Here is a 16,288-nt window from a genome sequence, read left to right on the forward strand (position 1 = left end):
GGATCAAATATCTCACAAGCACCATTCTTGATGGTAACTTCATATCCTTTTTCTTGTAGTTGTCCAAGGCTTAGCAAATTACTTTTAAGATTAGGAACATAAAACACATTAGACATAACTTCAACACAACCATCATTAGTCTTGATCTGGATATCTCCTTTTCCCATAACATTTATTTTAGAATTATCACCAAAACTAACAGTAGTATGATAATCCTCATTTAAATGGGAAAAAAATGACTTACTTCCACACATATGGTTGCTGCAGCCTGTGTGTAAATATCATATATTTTCTTCTAGCTTGAGCTTGTTGTCATGAGTTGTCATCAATAGAGTTTCCTCTTCTTTCTTCTCTACGAAATTCGATTTCTCCACTTCTCTGTTTTGTGGCAGCCTTGTATAACATTCAGATTTATAATGGCCAAGTCTATGACATCTGTAGCATTCAACATTAGACTTGTCTGCTGACTTTGGTCTATATGAGCCTCGTTCTCCTCCTCGTCCTCTTCCATGATAGTCATGAGAGTAATTGCCTTGATGTTGGAATTGTTGTTGAGTTCCACGAATGTTTTGGTGTTGGGTTTGTTGCTGAGTTTCACGATCATTGCTACCTCTGCCTCTGCCTCGACCTCTGTCTACCATTGGTTTTGAGTGATTGTCTATTGAGGTCTTCAAGGCTTGCTCCTCTTTATCCTTCTCTTGCTGATTTAGTTTATGCTCATGAACTAACAAAGAACCATGTAAGTCATCAACTGAAAGTTCATAAATATCATGAGCTTCTTCGATACAACAAACAACATAATTAAATTTTGGTGTCATTGTTCGGAGAATTTTCTTAACAATAGTGGTGTCCTTCATCGTGTCACCATGGATCCGCATCTTATTCACGATGGCCATTGTCCGAGCAAGATAATCTGACACTGATTCGCTTGTCTTCATTCGAAGTGTCTCGAACTCTGTATGAAGTGTTTGAAGCTGCTGCCTCTTTGCCTTAGTAGAGCCTTGGTACTTCTTCTTCATAGAATCCCAAATATTCGTGGAAGTATCCTTGCAAAAAAATGGTCTCCAAGATTGAGCGATCAATAGCTTGGAAGAGATAATTCTTTGCCTTCAAATCTTTCAGCCGTTGAGCTTCTAGTTCCGCTCTTTGTCCACTTGACACTGCTATGCCATTTGCTGGTTCAGCAATTCCTTCATATACTACTTGCCAATACTCTTTGGATCTTAAAAAATTCTCCATTAACATGCTCCAATGATCATAGTGACCATCAAACTTGGGAATTGCTGGTTAAACAAAGTTATCGGTAGCCATGGTTGACTATTACTGCAAAACAGAAAAAATAAGTGAAATAGAAATATGACTACTGTTATATCACTCTCTCTATCTCACACTCACGTTTTCTCTTAACTTACTGTATCCTTCTCCCTCTCTCTATTAAATTTGCTCTGATACAACTGATACAATATTATATGTATATATAGAGAGAGACCCAAAAAATTACTTCACTTTATTGATACTTCATTGGCCTATATATAGGCAATACAACTTACTGAATAACAAAATCTAAACATTGAAAATGCCTAAAAAATAGGACATGACTAACGTTCTTACTTGCAAACAACCCACTACACATTAACACCTAAAGAATAGGACAAAATATTGACTCAATGACTCAGCACAAATAAAACAAACTACTTGACACATCAAAAACTAACAATAGCTCAAATTATTAACACGTAAGCTGCACTTTAATAGACGAGGCACCCCAAACAATCTATTAAGGAGGTTTACAGGCAAATTCTCACCTATGATGCTTGATTAGATCGTCATAATGTTGCAGACACATTGAGCTCCCTTCAAGCAAACATGGCTAATCTCAGTCCCAATGTTAATTCCAAACAGAAGTTCCCTAGGCCTCCCAACCCCACTTCGCCTACCTTTTATCCTCCTAAATCCCCAAATCGACCACCCCACCATGCTCCGTCTCGCCCACGACCATTTACTCCCTGCCCACACCACAACTCTCAGCCCTATTTCCCACCAAACAATCGTCCTAAACCTCGCTGTCAAATTTGTTTCAAGCCGAGTCACACTGCTAACATTTGTTACCACCGAACAAATCTGCAATGCCAACCACCACCACCTTCTCCCAGACCCTTTAATGCCATGTTCACTCAACAAACCCCTTATCCACCTCCATCCGCTACTCCTACCACTGTGGTTGACCCCTCTTGGTACATGGATTCCAGAGCTTCTCATCACTTCACTCTGGATTTGAATTTAGTGGAATCGGCTCACCCTTATACTGGTACTGATCAGATCACTGTGGGAAATGGTAAGACAACATCAATTTCTCATGTTGGTTATGCTAATTTACCTACAAATAACTCTGTTCTTCATCTCTCTCTCATTTACCAGTCTCCCTCTCTGTCCAAAAATCTGTTGAGTGTTTCTAAGTTATGCCAAGATAGCAATGCTTTTATTGAATTTCATCCATCTTGTTTTTTTTTTGTTAAGCATCAGGTCAGCCTCCGAGTTCTTCTCACCGATCATCTTGATCAAGGCCTTTATCGAGTCACCTCATCTCCTTCATCATTCACTATATTATCTTCCTCTCCCACTTTTTTTTCCGCATCAAAATCGTCTTCAAATCTGTGGCATGCTCTGTTGGGGCACCCTTCACCTGACATTGTTATTTTTGTTTAACAAAATCACCATTTAGCTCATACTAAGGACTCTAGTTCTGTTTTTTGCTCTTCTTGTAATCAGGCTAAATCTCATAGATTGCCTTTTTCTAACTCTGTTTCTCGGGCTTCCTTGCCTTTTGAATTAATACATATCGACTTATGGGGATCGTCTCCTATTTGTGCTATTACAGGTGTTCGTTACTTTATTTTGTTTATTGATGATTTCTCAAGATTCGCTTGGCTTTTTTTGCTTAAAACAAAAGATGAGGCATATCAAGCTTTTTTAACTTTTCAAACAATGATTCAAACACAATTCACAACCACCATTAAACGAGTTTGTTCGGATTGGGGTGGTGAATTCCACTCTCTTTCCTCCTTTTTCACTTCTCACGTCATCCTCCATGAACGTTCTTGTCCTTACACCCCCGAGCAAAATGGTCGGGTGGAACGCAAGAATTGTCATATTGTGGAAACCGATTTAACATTGCTTTCCCATGCCTCTATGCCCTTTCATTTTTGGCCATATGCATTCACTACTACAGTCTACCTTATCAATAGGATGCCTACACGTGTTTTAAACATGGTCAGTCCTTATTTTGTTTTGTATCAAAAACATCCCTCATACTCTCATTTCAAAGCATTCGGCTGTGAGTGCTTTCCTTTTTTGAGTCCATATAACTCCCACAAATTAAAGTTTCACTCCACTTCTTGAATTTTTTTGGGGTATAGTAGTCATCATAAAGGTTTTCTATGTTTGCAACAAGTCGGTTGTATGTCACTCGACATGTTGTTTTTAATGTTCACATTTTCCCCTTTCAAGCTTCTTTGTCCCAATCTCTAGCTCCCTCTGTTCCATCACACACAGTTATCCATTCTCTCCCCATTTGTTCCCTATGCCTCATATACCCCTGCTCCCAATTCTACCCAGTCGCCTATGTCACCCTCCACTGCTGCTGTTACCCCTCCTTCTCCATGTGTTTTGGTTGCACCTGCCCGTCATCCTTCCCCTTCTCCCAGTAATTCCTCCTCTCCACCTTCCCTTCCCCTTGAGGTTGATTTAATTAACCAAAATGAGAAATTCAACATCCCACATAATGATCATTCCATGATAACTAGAGCTAAATCTGGTATTTTTAAACCTCGTTTGTTCTGTAGCATTGCAGCAGGTGTACTCGTTGAGCCTTCCAATTTCAGTGAGGCCAACAAGCATCAAGATGTTGGAAAAGCTTATACAGGATCTTTATTTATTTTCATGTATATCTAATATTAAACAAATTAATACGAGACAGCATAAAACATGTTTCTAAAATTGAATTCAAAGAGAAACAAAGAATAGAATACTTACAGTATACGCAGCGGAATTAAAGAGTCCTTCCTTCAGTTTCTCTAACTCTTGTATCCTCTCTGTCGTGGAGTATTATCAAGAAACTGAACCGATCTTCTATTTTCTTCACAATCTTCCAATGTATCCTTAGAGTCACCTAGACTAGTGTGGGCAATTTTCAACACATGAGATAGATATAGAGAGAAGAAGAGAAAATAACCAAGAGGCTTAGAAAATGACTTGTGTTTAGAGAGAATCTAAAACTATCAGAAAATCTGACTTGTGACTTATCAAACTTATGTTTTGACTTCTTTCTAAGCACTCCTTTTATAGACTCAATTAGGCCATTTAATTTAATTAAAAATCAATAAATAACAACCATTTTGAAGCCCTAGGTCGAAATTATCATGGGCTATAGGCCTGTGAAATTTCCCATTTGATTATAAGCCCATTGGACTTAAAATTAAGGCCTGTATTATTTTCTATTGATTTAATTAATTAAATAATTATTTAAATCCTTTATCAAATTAATTATTTATAATTTGAACCTTGATTTAAACTTATTTATTAATTTAGATACCAATTTATCTTAATTAATAAATCTGCCATAATTTCTCTTTTCTTCTCAAAATTACACAACTCTGTGGAACTATCCAAAATTGACCTGGTCAACTTTGATAATTCTAATTGATGATTAAATCAATTAATTGAGACTATCTGGATGATTTTATCCAAGGTACAATGGGGACCATGGGCCTATGAAATCAAGCTCCAATAAGTTATCATAAATCTAACAAGTAAATTTACTAACTTATTAATTCCTCGTGACTCCATTATAGACTTGGAATTGCACTCTTGAATTCATAGAACGCTCTATAACAAATATAGATACGCTATTAATTATCCATTATTACAACCATAATTGTCACTCAATCCTCTATAAACGGAATACAATGAGAAAAGACTAAAATACCGTTTTACCCATCATTGTATTTTATCCTTAAAACACTTAGTTCCTTGTAAATGATATTTCAGTAAACTAATTTAATTGCTGAAATGAGATCTCTATCATTTATCACCTTGAACCAAACTAAAAGGAAACCATCGTTTCACTTCTTCATCAGAAGCTATAGATGTTCATATCTATGATTAACACTCCCACTCAATTATACTACCGAGTTCCCAAGATGTAAGTATGGGCTAGTCCGTATGGTAAGCTGGTGACAAACAAGTCAAAGAACTCAAATAATACAATCAGTTAGAATACTAACCACTCAGAATTGAGATTGAATTGACCTATGGTCAACTATATGATATGACTAGAATAGATAATAACGGTATGTTTACTTATCTTATCAACTGTCAATATCGGTCCTGTCCGATGTAACAAATACATCCGATCTTATCTACTTTGCTAATGTTCTAGAAAGAACATAACACTGTAATGTGTAAGTAGATCATATCGTAGATTGGCAAGTCAGTGTAAATCCGGTGCACTGACTAATCTTAGGACTAACTTATTTTGAACATATAATCATATTTATATTCCACTGTGATTATGTCACTATAAATAAGATTAGCTATATGCTCGGGATTTAATAGAAGTTTATATTAAACAAATAATCATGAAAATAAAACATGTGAGCAAAGTGATTGACCAAGTCAAAAAATGATTTCTATTCTTTTATTGATAATAAAATGAGATTACAAAGAATTTTGGTTTTAATTAGGGCATAAAACCCCAACACAAGAATGGCGGTCTACTATGGTCATTTAATTCCAAGCTCTTCAGTCACAAGGCACATGGACACCTGTTCCAAAACCTGACAACGCCAAGGTGATTGGCTACAAATGGGTTTGTCGCATCAAGTTAAAAGTTGATGGCTCTGTTGATCGATTCAAAGCTTGGCTCATGGCCAAAAGCTTTCACCAAACTCAGGGTATTGACTTCCATGAAACGTTTAGTCCGGTTATCAAGCCCACCGCCATTCGTTTGGTGCTTAGCATTGCCATTTCTCATGATTGGCCTATTCAACAATTGGACATTCAGAATGCCTTTCTCCATAACGGTCTTACTGAGACAGTGTACATGGCTCAACCTCTTGGTTTCGTTGACACTTCCAAGCCTTCTCACGTCTGCAAATTATCGAAGTCTATTTACGGATTGAAACAATCTCTTCGTGATTGGAACTAAGCTAAGTATGGCTCTCTTACATTGGGGTTTTACTGCCTCCAAGGTTTATCCCTCCTTGTTTCTTTATCGAACGACATCTGTCATGATCATTTTTCTGGTTTACGTTGATGACATAATTGTTACTGGTTCATGTCCCCAGTCTTTTGCTCAGTTGTTTTCCTTTCTTCGAGCTTGGTTTTCCGTTAAGGAGCTTGGCCCTTTGCATTTCTTTCTTGGTATTGAGGTCCACAGATCCTCTCACGGCCTTCATCTCAGTCAAACAAAATATATACAGGATTATTACTCAAAATTGGTTTTCTTGATTCGAAGCCTCTATCCACTACAATTGCTTTAGGAAATCTTTCTGTACATGATGGCAGTCCCCTTGCTGATCCTACAGAGTATCACAGTCTCATTGGTGCATTGCAATATTGCACCATGACTCGACCGGACCTTTCGTTTCCTGTCAATCAGTTATGCCAATTTATGCACTCACCTACCACTACTCATCTCCAAGCTGTTAAGCATGTTTTACACTATCTCAAAGGTACTGCTCACCTTGGACTACTTCTTCAACCTTCGCCTAATCATACCTTGTATGCCTACACTGATGCCGATTGGGCCTCATGTCTAGACGATAGACGAAGTACGAGTGCTTACTGCATTTTTCTTGGTCATAACTTGATTTCTTGGTCCTTTACTAAGCAAAAAGTGGTGTCTCGGTCTAGGACCGATTCCGAGTATCGGGCGCTTGCCAATGGAGCTGCTGAGTTATCCTGACTCTCTTCTGTTTTGACTGAACTTGGCTTCCCTCTTACCACTCCACCTCAGTTGTACTGTGATAATCTCAGTACCATCACTTGGCTTCGAATCCGGTTCTCCATACTCGCACAAAGCATGTCGAGATTGATCTTTATTTTGTCCGCAAACGAGTAGCTCGTCATACCTTGCTGCTATCGTTTCTACCTTATATGAATAAGCTTCCAGACTGCCTCACAAAACCATCGGTTGCCTCTCAGTTCCAAGATCTTCGTACCAAACTCACGGTCCTTCCTCGTCCCATGAGTTTGCGGAGGGATGTTAACACATAATTAGGCTTTTTCATTTATTCTTTAATTCATGTGTTAATTAATCAAGTAACTCACCTTCTCATTGTACTACACGTGTACTTGCTCTGTTATTTTCCTTTTTTTATTCTGCTATATAAAGAGTGTCTTGTACCATCTTCTTTCAAGGAATTCAATACAATAATTACATATTCCTTCATATCTATATTTTCTATTAATTCTGTCAATAATTAAGAATTAACTTGAATTATTATAATTTTTTTTTAAATTTTGATATATATATTATGAATATTTTCATCTATTGAATATATGTATAAACGTTTTAAATTTTATAAATTTACATTAGAAATTCTCAATTATTTATTACACTAAAAAAAGACTCAACTTTTCTATAAAAATAAATTATATTTTTTTATTCTAACAAAAATTAAATGAAATCCCTATAATTTTTTGCACTAATTGATGATGCTCGACACCACCTTACTTATTATGTCATTAGTGTATTAATATTTGATCCACATATTTTAATTTAAAATAAAATATATAAGACTGGATATTAAATTACACTAATTATTATATGGGATCATATATATAACCTATTAGTATTATACTTCTTGAAGAAGTAAGACCTAATTAATTCAAATCTCTCATCTCCCAATATCATTATATATATATATATACTAGATACAAGAAACATGCAAATGCCTGTAGTATTATTTATAAAATTGATTAATTATTTTTATTAATTAATATTAATGTCATATAAATCTAAAAAAATATCCTATTTTAATTAAATATTTTTTTTTAAGTTTATGTTTGTAACGTCCTGGTTACCCCAAGACCGTTACGGTGAATGATGAACTGTGAATTTAACTCGCTACCTGAGTTCTTTGGTTAAAAAAAACATGCTTCTAGGTGTTATTAACAGGTTAAGGTGAGAAACCAATTAAAAGGAAATGATATATTTTATTTAAAATATAAAACTGTTCATGGGCCCATAAAAATGTTTACAAGTTATTTACAACTCAAAATGGTCATTACAGTTTAAATTTACAACCCGCCGACCTAAGCAACAAAAATAGGGTATGTTATCCCAAAATTTGAAAATGATGATGTGGCAATAGAATTGACAAGTGGCATGGAATAGTTGGGTGATCTGGCTTAGCAGTAGCCCAATACATCAGTGAAGAGTTTAGACTGCTTGAGAGATGTCATAACCAAGCCAAGCGCACCCAAGGAGAGTACTTGGGCTGGGGTGTGCCCGGTCGGACCTTGGTCCAAGGAAAGCATGTGATCAGACCTTGGTCCGAGGAGCCCCAAGAGGTCCGGTCGGACCTTAGTCCGAGGAGTTCAAGTGGTGTGCTCGGACCTTAGTCCGAGGGAAGCCCTAAGAGATGGGGTCGGACCCTAGTCCGAGGAGAAGCCCCAAGAGGTCCGGTCGGACCTTGATCCGAGGAGAGCCAAGGAAGGTGTGGCTCGGACCTTGATCCGAGGAGAGCCAAGGAAGGTGTTGCTCGGACCTTGGTCCGAGGAGCACCCATAAGGGGTGGTCGGACCTTGGTCCGAGGAGCACCCATAAGGGGTGGTCGGACCTTGGTCCGAGGAGCACCCATAAGGGGTGGTCGGACCTTGGTCCAAGGAGAACCAAGGAGGGTGTGGTCGGACCTTAGTCCGAGGAGACCCCAAGGCTATGGTTCGAGGTGAGCCCAAAAGGTGACTGGTCAGACTTTGGTCCGAAGAGAGTCTAAGGGGTATGGTCCATATGCAGGTGTCCAGCATGCATATGTCCGACCAGAAGATGATATTCATCAACAAAATGGATCAAACTACGTCAAATTCCCAGAAATGGCTTCAACAAGAATCGGTCTGGCCACACGCGGGAATCTCTCATTTTTCGCTCAAATTGAGGATTCTGTTGTATTTTGAATATTTTGTGTAATTTAAATATAATGTGAGTAATAGAATATCCCGATCCTAGGGGGATATCAGTTTAGGATCCCGAGCCTATAAATAGAGGGTTAATGGGATCAGAAAAGGACTTTTGGCAATTTGAGATTTGGTCTGAGTTTCTAGAGAGAGAAAGTGTGTTTTCCTTGAGAGAGGACCCTTTTTATATTCCTGAAAATTTACACTGAAGAAACTCAGTTGACACTGGTTCATCTGATCTTGAGTGTAGATAAAGTAATAAAATCTCTAAGTGGATTAGGCTATTACCGACTGATCGGGGCTGAACCACTATAAAAATCTTGTGTGTTATTTACTTTCTTTGATAAAACTGTCTGTGTCGTTTAAATTCTCTTGAAGGTTTATCATTTTTGACGTTCTCACGTTGTTGGCTAAAAACACAGTCAACATTTTGGTGCTTTCATTGAGAGCCTGAAGAGAAGAACAGACAGTCCCTGAAGCAATATGGCGCCTAAGAACACCACTGCCGCCTCCAAGAAGACGGGCTCCTTTAAGGAGCATGCTAGATCAGAGGGTCCCAGCGTTCAAGATCGTGAAACTGAGCCTAGAGTCGTGCTTGAGGACGTAGCTCCAGAAGTTGAAGAGCTCCAGGAAGCCATGAGCGCATTCCAGGAGGAGATGGCTCAGTTCAACGCCAGGCAGGAGGCATTCGCTGAGGAAATGGCTAGGCAGAATGCCGCATTCGAGCAGCAGAAACGGGAGATGGACGCTAGGAGTGAGAAGATCTATCGAGAGCAGGAGGAGGCCGACAGGCGACATCGCGAAGCTGCACTCACTCTGGAGGCAGCTACGCAGCTGACCCGAGCCAATGCTCAGGTTGCACCTGGGCTGGCAGCCACCACAGAGGCATGGACCACAGAAGCTGGTCGTAAGAAAATTGATAGACCAGGCAGGGGTGGTAGTAACCCACCTGGTCATGAGGAGGACGGAGCCCGATCGCGCACTGCCTCAACTCAAAGGGGGAACTCCAAAACCCCCTCAAGGAGCCACCGATCAGAGACTTCCAGATCAGGGAGTCACAAGTCAGGCAGCAAGAAAACACCTCCTGAGTAGGAGCACAATAAAGCTCCTCGTGGCAATGAGACTTCCCACTTCAAAGATGGGCATGGGCGTGATGAAGCTGACAGTCATCACACTGACCATTCTAAGGAGAAGAATAATAATAACCATCGAGGAGGGGAGGATCGACCAGCTCAAACAGGAAGGCCACCAAGGCATCCCAACCAGCGCAGTGGCAAGGAGCACGTTCCACCCAGCAAACCGTCCGAGAAGACTCGGAGTACGGTGTTCGATCGGTTGGGAAAGCACACTGCTCAAAAGGACCTGAGGGACGTCATTGATGATAGAAGGAGGAGCATCCCGGTCGAAGGGCAAGAGCCAATCCGTCCTACCAGTCGAGTAGAAATACTCGATGATGGTTTGCCGGATAGGAACACCCGACCAGGCGGTCCCGAAGGTGAATCCCCGGCGGTGGCCCCAGGCATCCAAGCCCAGCTTGATGCTTTGACAGCAGCAGTTCAGAGTTTGTCCAAATAGCCAGCTGCGATTGATCCGGTAGACCACAAAAGTGGCAGCCCTTTTTGTGCTTGAATTAGAGCAGCTCAACCACCAAAGAAATACAAAGCACCGGTACTGCCAGTTTATACAGAAAAGGCAGACCCGGTAAGACACGTTGGGAAGTTTGAAGATCAGATGGAGCTGCTCGGGGTGAGTGATGACTACCGCTACAGAGTCTTCCCCACCACATTGTCAGACACTGCCCAGGAGTGGTACTGGAAATTCAAACCAGACTCCATCACCTCTTGGGAGAGTTTTAGGAAGGAGTTTTGTAGGCAGTTTAGTACTGCCCGAACCCCTCCTAGTTATGCCAATCACTTGGTGGATATTAGGCATGGTAAAGATGAGTCTCTCAAGAACTACATTCAAAGGTTCATGAGAGAAGCTAACCGAGCTACTGCGGTTGGAGAAGAGGGGAAGATGGTGGCAATTTCTTCCAGCATTATCTATCGAAGTCCTTTGTGGGACAGCATCCATCACCATCCAATTTCAACTTTACAGCAGTTTTTAGACCAGGCAGATAAGTATATGAAGTTGGATGATGCGATTGAGAAGGGAGAAAATGGATTGAACAATCCGAGCGGGTCGAATGATCCCCCCAAGAATGGTGGGAATGATCAGAATGGCAGTAAGAAACGTGGGAATAACGGGTCTGACCGCCACAATGAGAAGAAGGCTAAGTCGGGACCAAACGAAAAGCCAACGAAGTATGAACCTTGATACACCAACTACACCACTCTATTGGCGAGCCGAGCGGAGATCTATTTGGCTAGTCATCAAGAGGTCCCTTACCGGAAACCCCCACCAATCAAGAAGGAGATGAGTAAGAGAGATATGAACAAACTCTGTCGCTTCCATGGAGACTATGGTCATGACACGAATGAGTGTAATCATCTCAAAGATGAGATGGAGTTTCTCCTCCGGTCGGGGAAGCTAAAAAAGTACTGAGCGGAGAAGACCCAAGGAGAGGGGAGCAACAATAATCCTGGGTTCAAGCGGCAACGGTCCCCACCTTTGCAACCCGAACCTGTGGACTTCACACTAGATACTATATGTGGAGGACCACATCTTGCTGGAGACAGCAACAAGGCGAGGGAGAGGTATGCTCACACCCTTCGTCATGAGTTGGGCGCGGCATCCACCTCCGAAGTTATGACGATGGAGGAACGACCAACAAAGAACCTAAGATATGAAAGTGAGTCCCTCACTTACTCACTTTCACTGAAGAAGATGCTAAACACGTGAGGTATCCTCACAATGACCCTCTTGTTGTGACAGTCCAAATTGCTAATATGAAGGTGAAGAGATGTTTGGTCGATACATGGAGCTCTGTAAACATTATTTATAAGTCCTCCTTCGAGAAAATGAAGCTATCTGTCAATGACTTGAAGCCGTGTTCTCAAGTCATTTATGGTTTTACTGGAGAAGGATTATCACCAGCTGGGACAATCAAGTTACCAGTCACGACGGGGGAAGCTCCCAAGCATGAAACCTTAATGACTGAGTTTTTGATTGTTGACTGCCTGTCCGCCTACAATGTGGTTATTGGTCGACCACTACTCACCAACTTGCATGCGGTAGTTTCAATCTGGCACCTTTCCATGAAATTCCCGACCAGTGCTGGCATAGGCTGTGTCCAAGGAGACCAAAGGGAGGCTAGGGAGTGCTATAATGCCTTGGTAGCTAAGGCGAAGAAAGGGGCCAAGGAGAACAACATGATTGTATGTGTTGAGAGAGAGGAGGTGGATGAGATGGATGTCGACCGAAGTCTTGTAGTCATAACCGATAAAGAGATGTTAGAGGAGTTTGGCCAGGAGAGCACTCTTGGTCTAGGAGAGCAGAAGACCCCATCCGGTGATGAAGTCACCAAATAGGGCGTTGCCCAAAGCGAGGAAAGGGATTTTGATCCTCGCTTTGGGGATTATGAAAGTGATGTAGGACTGTCCGAGGAGTTAGAGGAGGTCCTTATAGATGAGAATGACCCGACAAGAGAGGTCAAAATTGGGAAAAAGTTGAAAGCAGAGGTGAGAGCACAGCTGATAGAATTCTTGCGAAGGAATTAAGATGTCTTTTCCTGGTCTCACAAGGATATGGTGGGTATCTCACCAACTGTGATCAGCCACGTGCTCAACGTGGATGAAAGCTATCCAGCAGTGCAGCAGAAGAGGAGATTGCTTGACAAGGATCGAGCAAAGGCTCTTAAGGAGGAGGTAGAGCGGTTGAAGGAGAATGGGTTTATCAGAGAGGCATACTACCCTGCTTGGGTTTCAAACCCAGTGTTGGTGCCCAAACCCAATGGAAAGTGGAGGACTTGTGTAGATTTTACTGATCTAAACAAAGCATGCCCGAAGGATTGTTTTCCTTTACCAAGAATAGACCAGTTGATAGATGCAACCTCTGGTCATGAGACCTTGTCCTTTATGGATGCATATTCGGGGTACAACCATATCAGCATGCATCCTCCTGATGAAGAGCATACTAGCTTCCGAACAGATATAGGGCTATAATGATATAGGGTCATGCCCTTCGGATTGAAGAATGCAGGAGCTACCTATCAGCGCTTGGTGAATGGTATGTTTCGTGACTTAATCGGCAAGAGCATGGAGGTGTACGTAGACGATATGTTGGTGAAGTCAAAGGAAGCGGAAGGGCACGTGCGAGACTTAGAGGAGTGCTTCGCAATACTGAGAAAGTACATCATGAAGTTAAACCCCCTCAAGTGCTCATTTGGAGTGGGTTCTGGAAAATTTCTTGGGTTTATTGTGAACTCCCGAGGACTCGAGGCAAACCCAGAGAAGATCAAGGCCCTCGTTGAAATGAAGTTGCCAGCTAGAATAAAGGATGTGCAAAGCTTGACTGGGCGGATTACAGCTCTAAGAAGGTTCGTTTCGAAATTAACAGACAAGTGCGTCCCGTTTTTTAACCTGCTTAGAGGAGGCAAGAAGTTTGAGTGGACTGCAGAATGTGAACAAGCTTTCCAGGCCATAAAGGAGCATTTGGCCCAACCTTCTGTTCTTTCTAAGCCAATTGATGGAGAAGACCTATTTCTGTACCTAGCAGTTACGGAGCATGTTGTTAGTGCTGCCTTAGTACGAGAGAAGGATAGAGTGCAGCACCCGATGTACTATGTTAGCAAGCGATTGATAGGAGCAGAGTCCCGGTATCCCTTGATCGAGAAGTTGGCTTACTGCTTGGTACTTGCATCACGAAAATTGTGGCCATACTTCCAGGTACACCCCATTAAGGTTCTTACTAACCAGCCTCTACGCCAAGTCTTACAGAAGCCGGAGTCGTCTAGTCGGCTACTTAAATGGGCGGTTGAGCTAGGCCAATTTGAAATCAAGTACCAGCCGAGGACTGCTATTAAAGGTCAAGCATTGGCAGATTTCATCGCTGAATGTACTGGAATCGCTGATGTTCCTGACCAGCAAGAGAGTGTTATTGGGCAGAAAGAAGAAATTCCTGCTTGGCAACTTTTTGTTGATGGGTCCTTGAATGAGCATCATTCAGGAGCTGGAATCATATTAGTCACACCAGAGAATCACTGAATTCATTGTGCACTGAGATTCGGATTTAATGCTTCTAACAACGAGGCGGAGTATGAAGCCCTCCTAGCAGGCTTGCGACTGGCTAGAGATGTACGTGCCCGGTCGGTGAAGGTAAATAGTGATTCCCAATTAGTGGTCTACCAAGTCTTGGGGGAGTATCAGGCAAGGGGCCTACACATGGTGGCATACTTAAACAAGACCAAAGATCTGCTAGCATAGTTCGAGGAGTATACCATCAAGCTAGTACCACGGGAGCAGAATTCTAATGCAGATGCTCTAGCAAAGCTTGCTAGTGCAAAAGATGCCGAAACTCTGAATATAGTACCGGTAGAATACTTGGCGGAGCCGAGCGTTGATAAACAAGAGGCCATGCCGATCACGATAGCCAACACATGGATGACTCCCATCATTGCTTACCTTGAGCAAGGGACCCTCCCACATGATCGTAATGAAGCAAGGAAGGTTATGAGGCAAGCTGCTAGGTACACCATGATGGATGGGGTGTTGTATAGAAGAGGGTATTCCTTACCTCTACTCAGGTGCATAACACCCGACCAGTCAAAGAATTTGTTAGCTGAGGTGCATGAAGGGTTTTGTGGAGATCATGCTGGGGGACAGAGTCTATCTAAAAAGATCTTGAGGCAAGGATTTTTCTGGCCTGCCATGAACGAGGACTCTATGGAATATGTGAAGAGGTGTGATAAATGCCAAATATTTTCTAAAGTGCCCAGAGCGCCCCCAAATGTCTTGAAGCAAATGCAAAGTCCATGGCCTTTTGCAGTGTGGGGTATTGATCTGATCGGGAAGTTGCCCAAAGGAAAAGGAGGAGTACAGTTTGCGATGGTTGCAGTAGATTATTTCACTAAGTGGATTGAGGCCGAACCATTAGCCACAATCACATCGAAGAAAGTGTTGGACTTTGTGGTTAAGAACATAATATGTCGCTATGGTCTGCCTAAAAAGATAGTGTCTGACAACGGCACCCAATTTGATAGCGACATATTTACCAATTTTTGCACTCAGCATGGCATCCCAAAAAGTTTCTCCTCAATAGCCCATCCGCAAGCCAATGGGCAGGTTGAAGCAGTAAACAAGACATTGAAGGACACTCTGAAAAAGTGCCTGGAGCGAGCTAAAGGTGCTTGGGCGGAAGAATTACCAGAAGTCCTTTGGTTGTACAGGACTACTGCTCGGACAGCAACTGGACATACCCCATTTTCTTTGGCATATGGGTACGAGGCCATGATACCTGTGGAGATAAACCCTCCATCTCATAGAAGGACCATGTACAACCAAGAGGAGAATCATCAGTTGCTAGCAGAATCCTTGGACTACCTCGAGGAGAGAAGAGAGGAGGCAAACCTGAGAGTTGCTGCTCACCAGCAAAAAGTGGCGCGCTACTTCAATTCCAAAGTCCGAGATCGAAAGTTCCAGGTCGGAGATTTGGTCCTCAGAAAGGTGTTTGTCAGAGACCCAGCAGCTGGTGTGCTAGGACCAAACTGGGAAGGACCATATCAAATTGAGCAAGTCTTGCCACCCGGCACCTACAAGCTGGCTCGGTTGAATGGAGAGATGATAAGGAATTACTGGAACGATGAGCACTTGAGGAAATATTATCAATAAATACTGCTTACAGAGTAGTGGCTTTGTATCAAGTGCTTAACTTGTTATTTAAGTTTTTGTTTATAGACTGGCTATTTGCTAACCAGTCATGTTATTTTGAACAATGTTATTTTGTTTGGAACTCGTTGTCAGACACGTTTTTTCATTTATTATTACGAGTAATAAAAGAGATCACGCGCAACGTGGTCGAATCTTGCTACAAATTTTGCATATGTGTTGATTATTCTTGCTTGGCAGTGTTCAACTGTCATTATGATTTAAACAAAACAGGTCTTCTAAAACTAAGTGTAAATATATACCGGACAGTGTTCAACTGGTCGGTATCATGAAATAAATGACCAACG

At 41.6% G+C, this 16,288-nt stretch overlaps 2 protein-coding genes across 2 annotated transcripts; one reads left to right on the forward strand and one right to left on the reverse strand.

Annotated features, from left to right (window-relative positions):
* Positions 1-281: 281 nt before the first annotated feature.
* LOC133833111 (uncharacterized) lies at positions 282-1,239 on the reverse strand. Its single transcript, XM_062263371.1, has 2 exons — positions 1,108-1,239; positions 282-1,046 (listed from the first exon to the last, which is right to left on the reverse strand). Exons 1-2 carry the CDS (start codon positions 1,237-1,239, stop codon positions 282-284), a joined length of 897 nt encoding a protein of 298 aa, XP_062119355.1.
* A 4,973-nt stretch (positions 1,240-6,212) lies between these two features.
* On the forward strand, positions 6,213-6,964 carry LOC133833118 (uncharacterized mitochondrial protein AtMg00810-like). The gene is made up of 2 exons (XM_062263377.1): positions 6,213-6,420; positions 6,540-6,964. The coding sequence occupies exons 1-2, from the start codon at positions 6,213-6,215 to the stop codon at positions 6,962-6,964; spliced, it is 633 nt and encodes a 210-aa protein (XP_062119361.1).
* Positions 6,965-16,288: the final 9,324 nt, after the last annotated feature.

This window comes from Humulus lupulus, chromosome 1, assembly GCF_963169125.1.
Source record: "Humulus lupulus chromosome 1, drHumLupu1.1, whole genome shotgun sequence".
Classification (NCBI taxonomy): domain Eukaryota; kingdom Viridiplantae; phylum Streptophyta; class Magnoliopsida; order Rosales; family Cannabaceae; genus Humulus; species Humulus lupulus.

What these genes read in the sequence shown, in the direction of transcription:
- LOC133833111 (XM_062263371.1), bottom strand. Translation starts at nt 1,239, where the DNA reads ATGGAGAATTTTTTAAGATCCAAAGAGTATTGGCAAGTAGTATATGAA. An exon ending in AACGGCTGAAAGATTTGAAG is followed by an intron (nt 1,047 to 1,107) that starts GCAAAGAATTAT and finishes TTTTTTTGCAAG; the next exon opens with GATACTTCCACGAATATTTG.
- LOC133833118 (XM_062263377.1), top strand. Translation starts at nt 6,213, where the DNA reads ATGGCTCTCTTACATTGGGGTTTTACTGCCTCCAAGGTTTATCCCTCC. An exon ending in CCCTTTGCATTTCTTTCTTG is followed by an intron (nt 6,421 to 6,539) that starts GTATTGAGGTCC and finishes CAATTGCTTTAG; the next exon opens with GAAATCTTTCTGTACATGAT.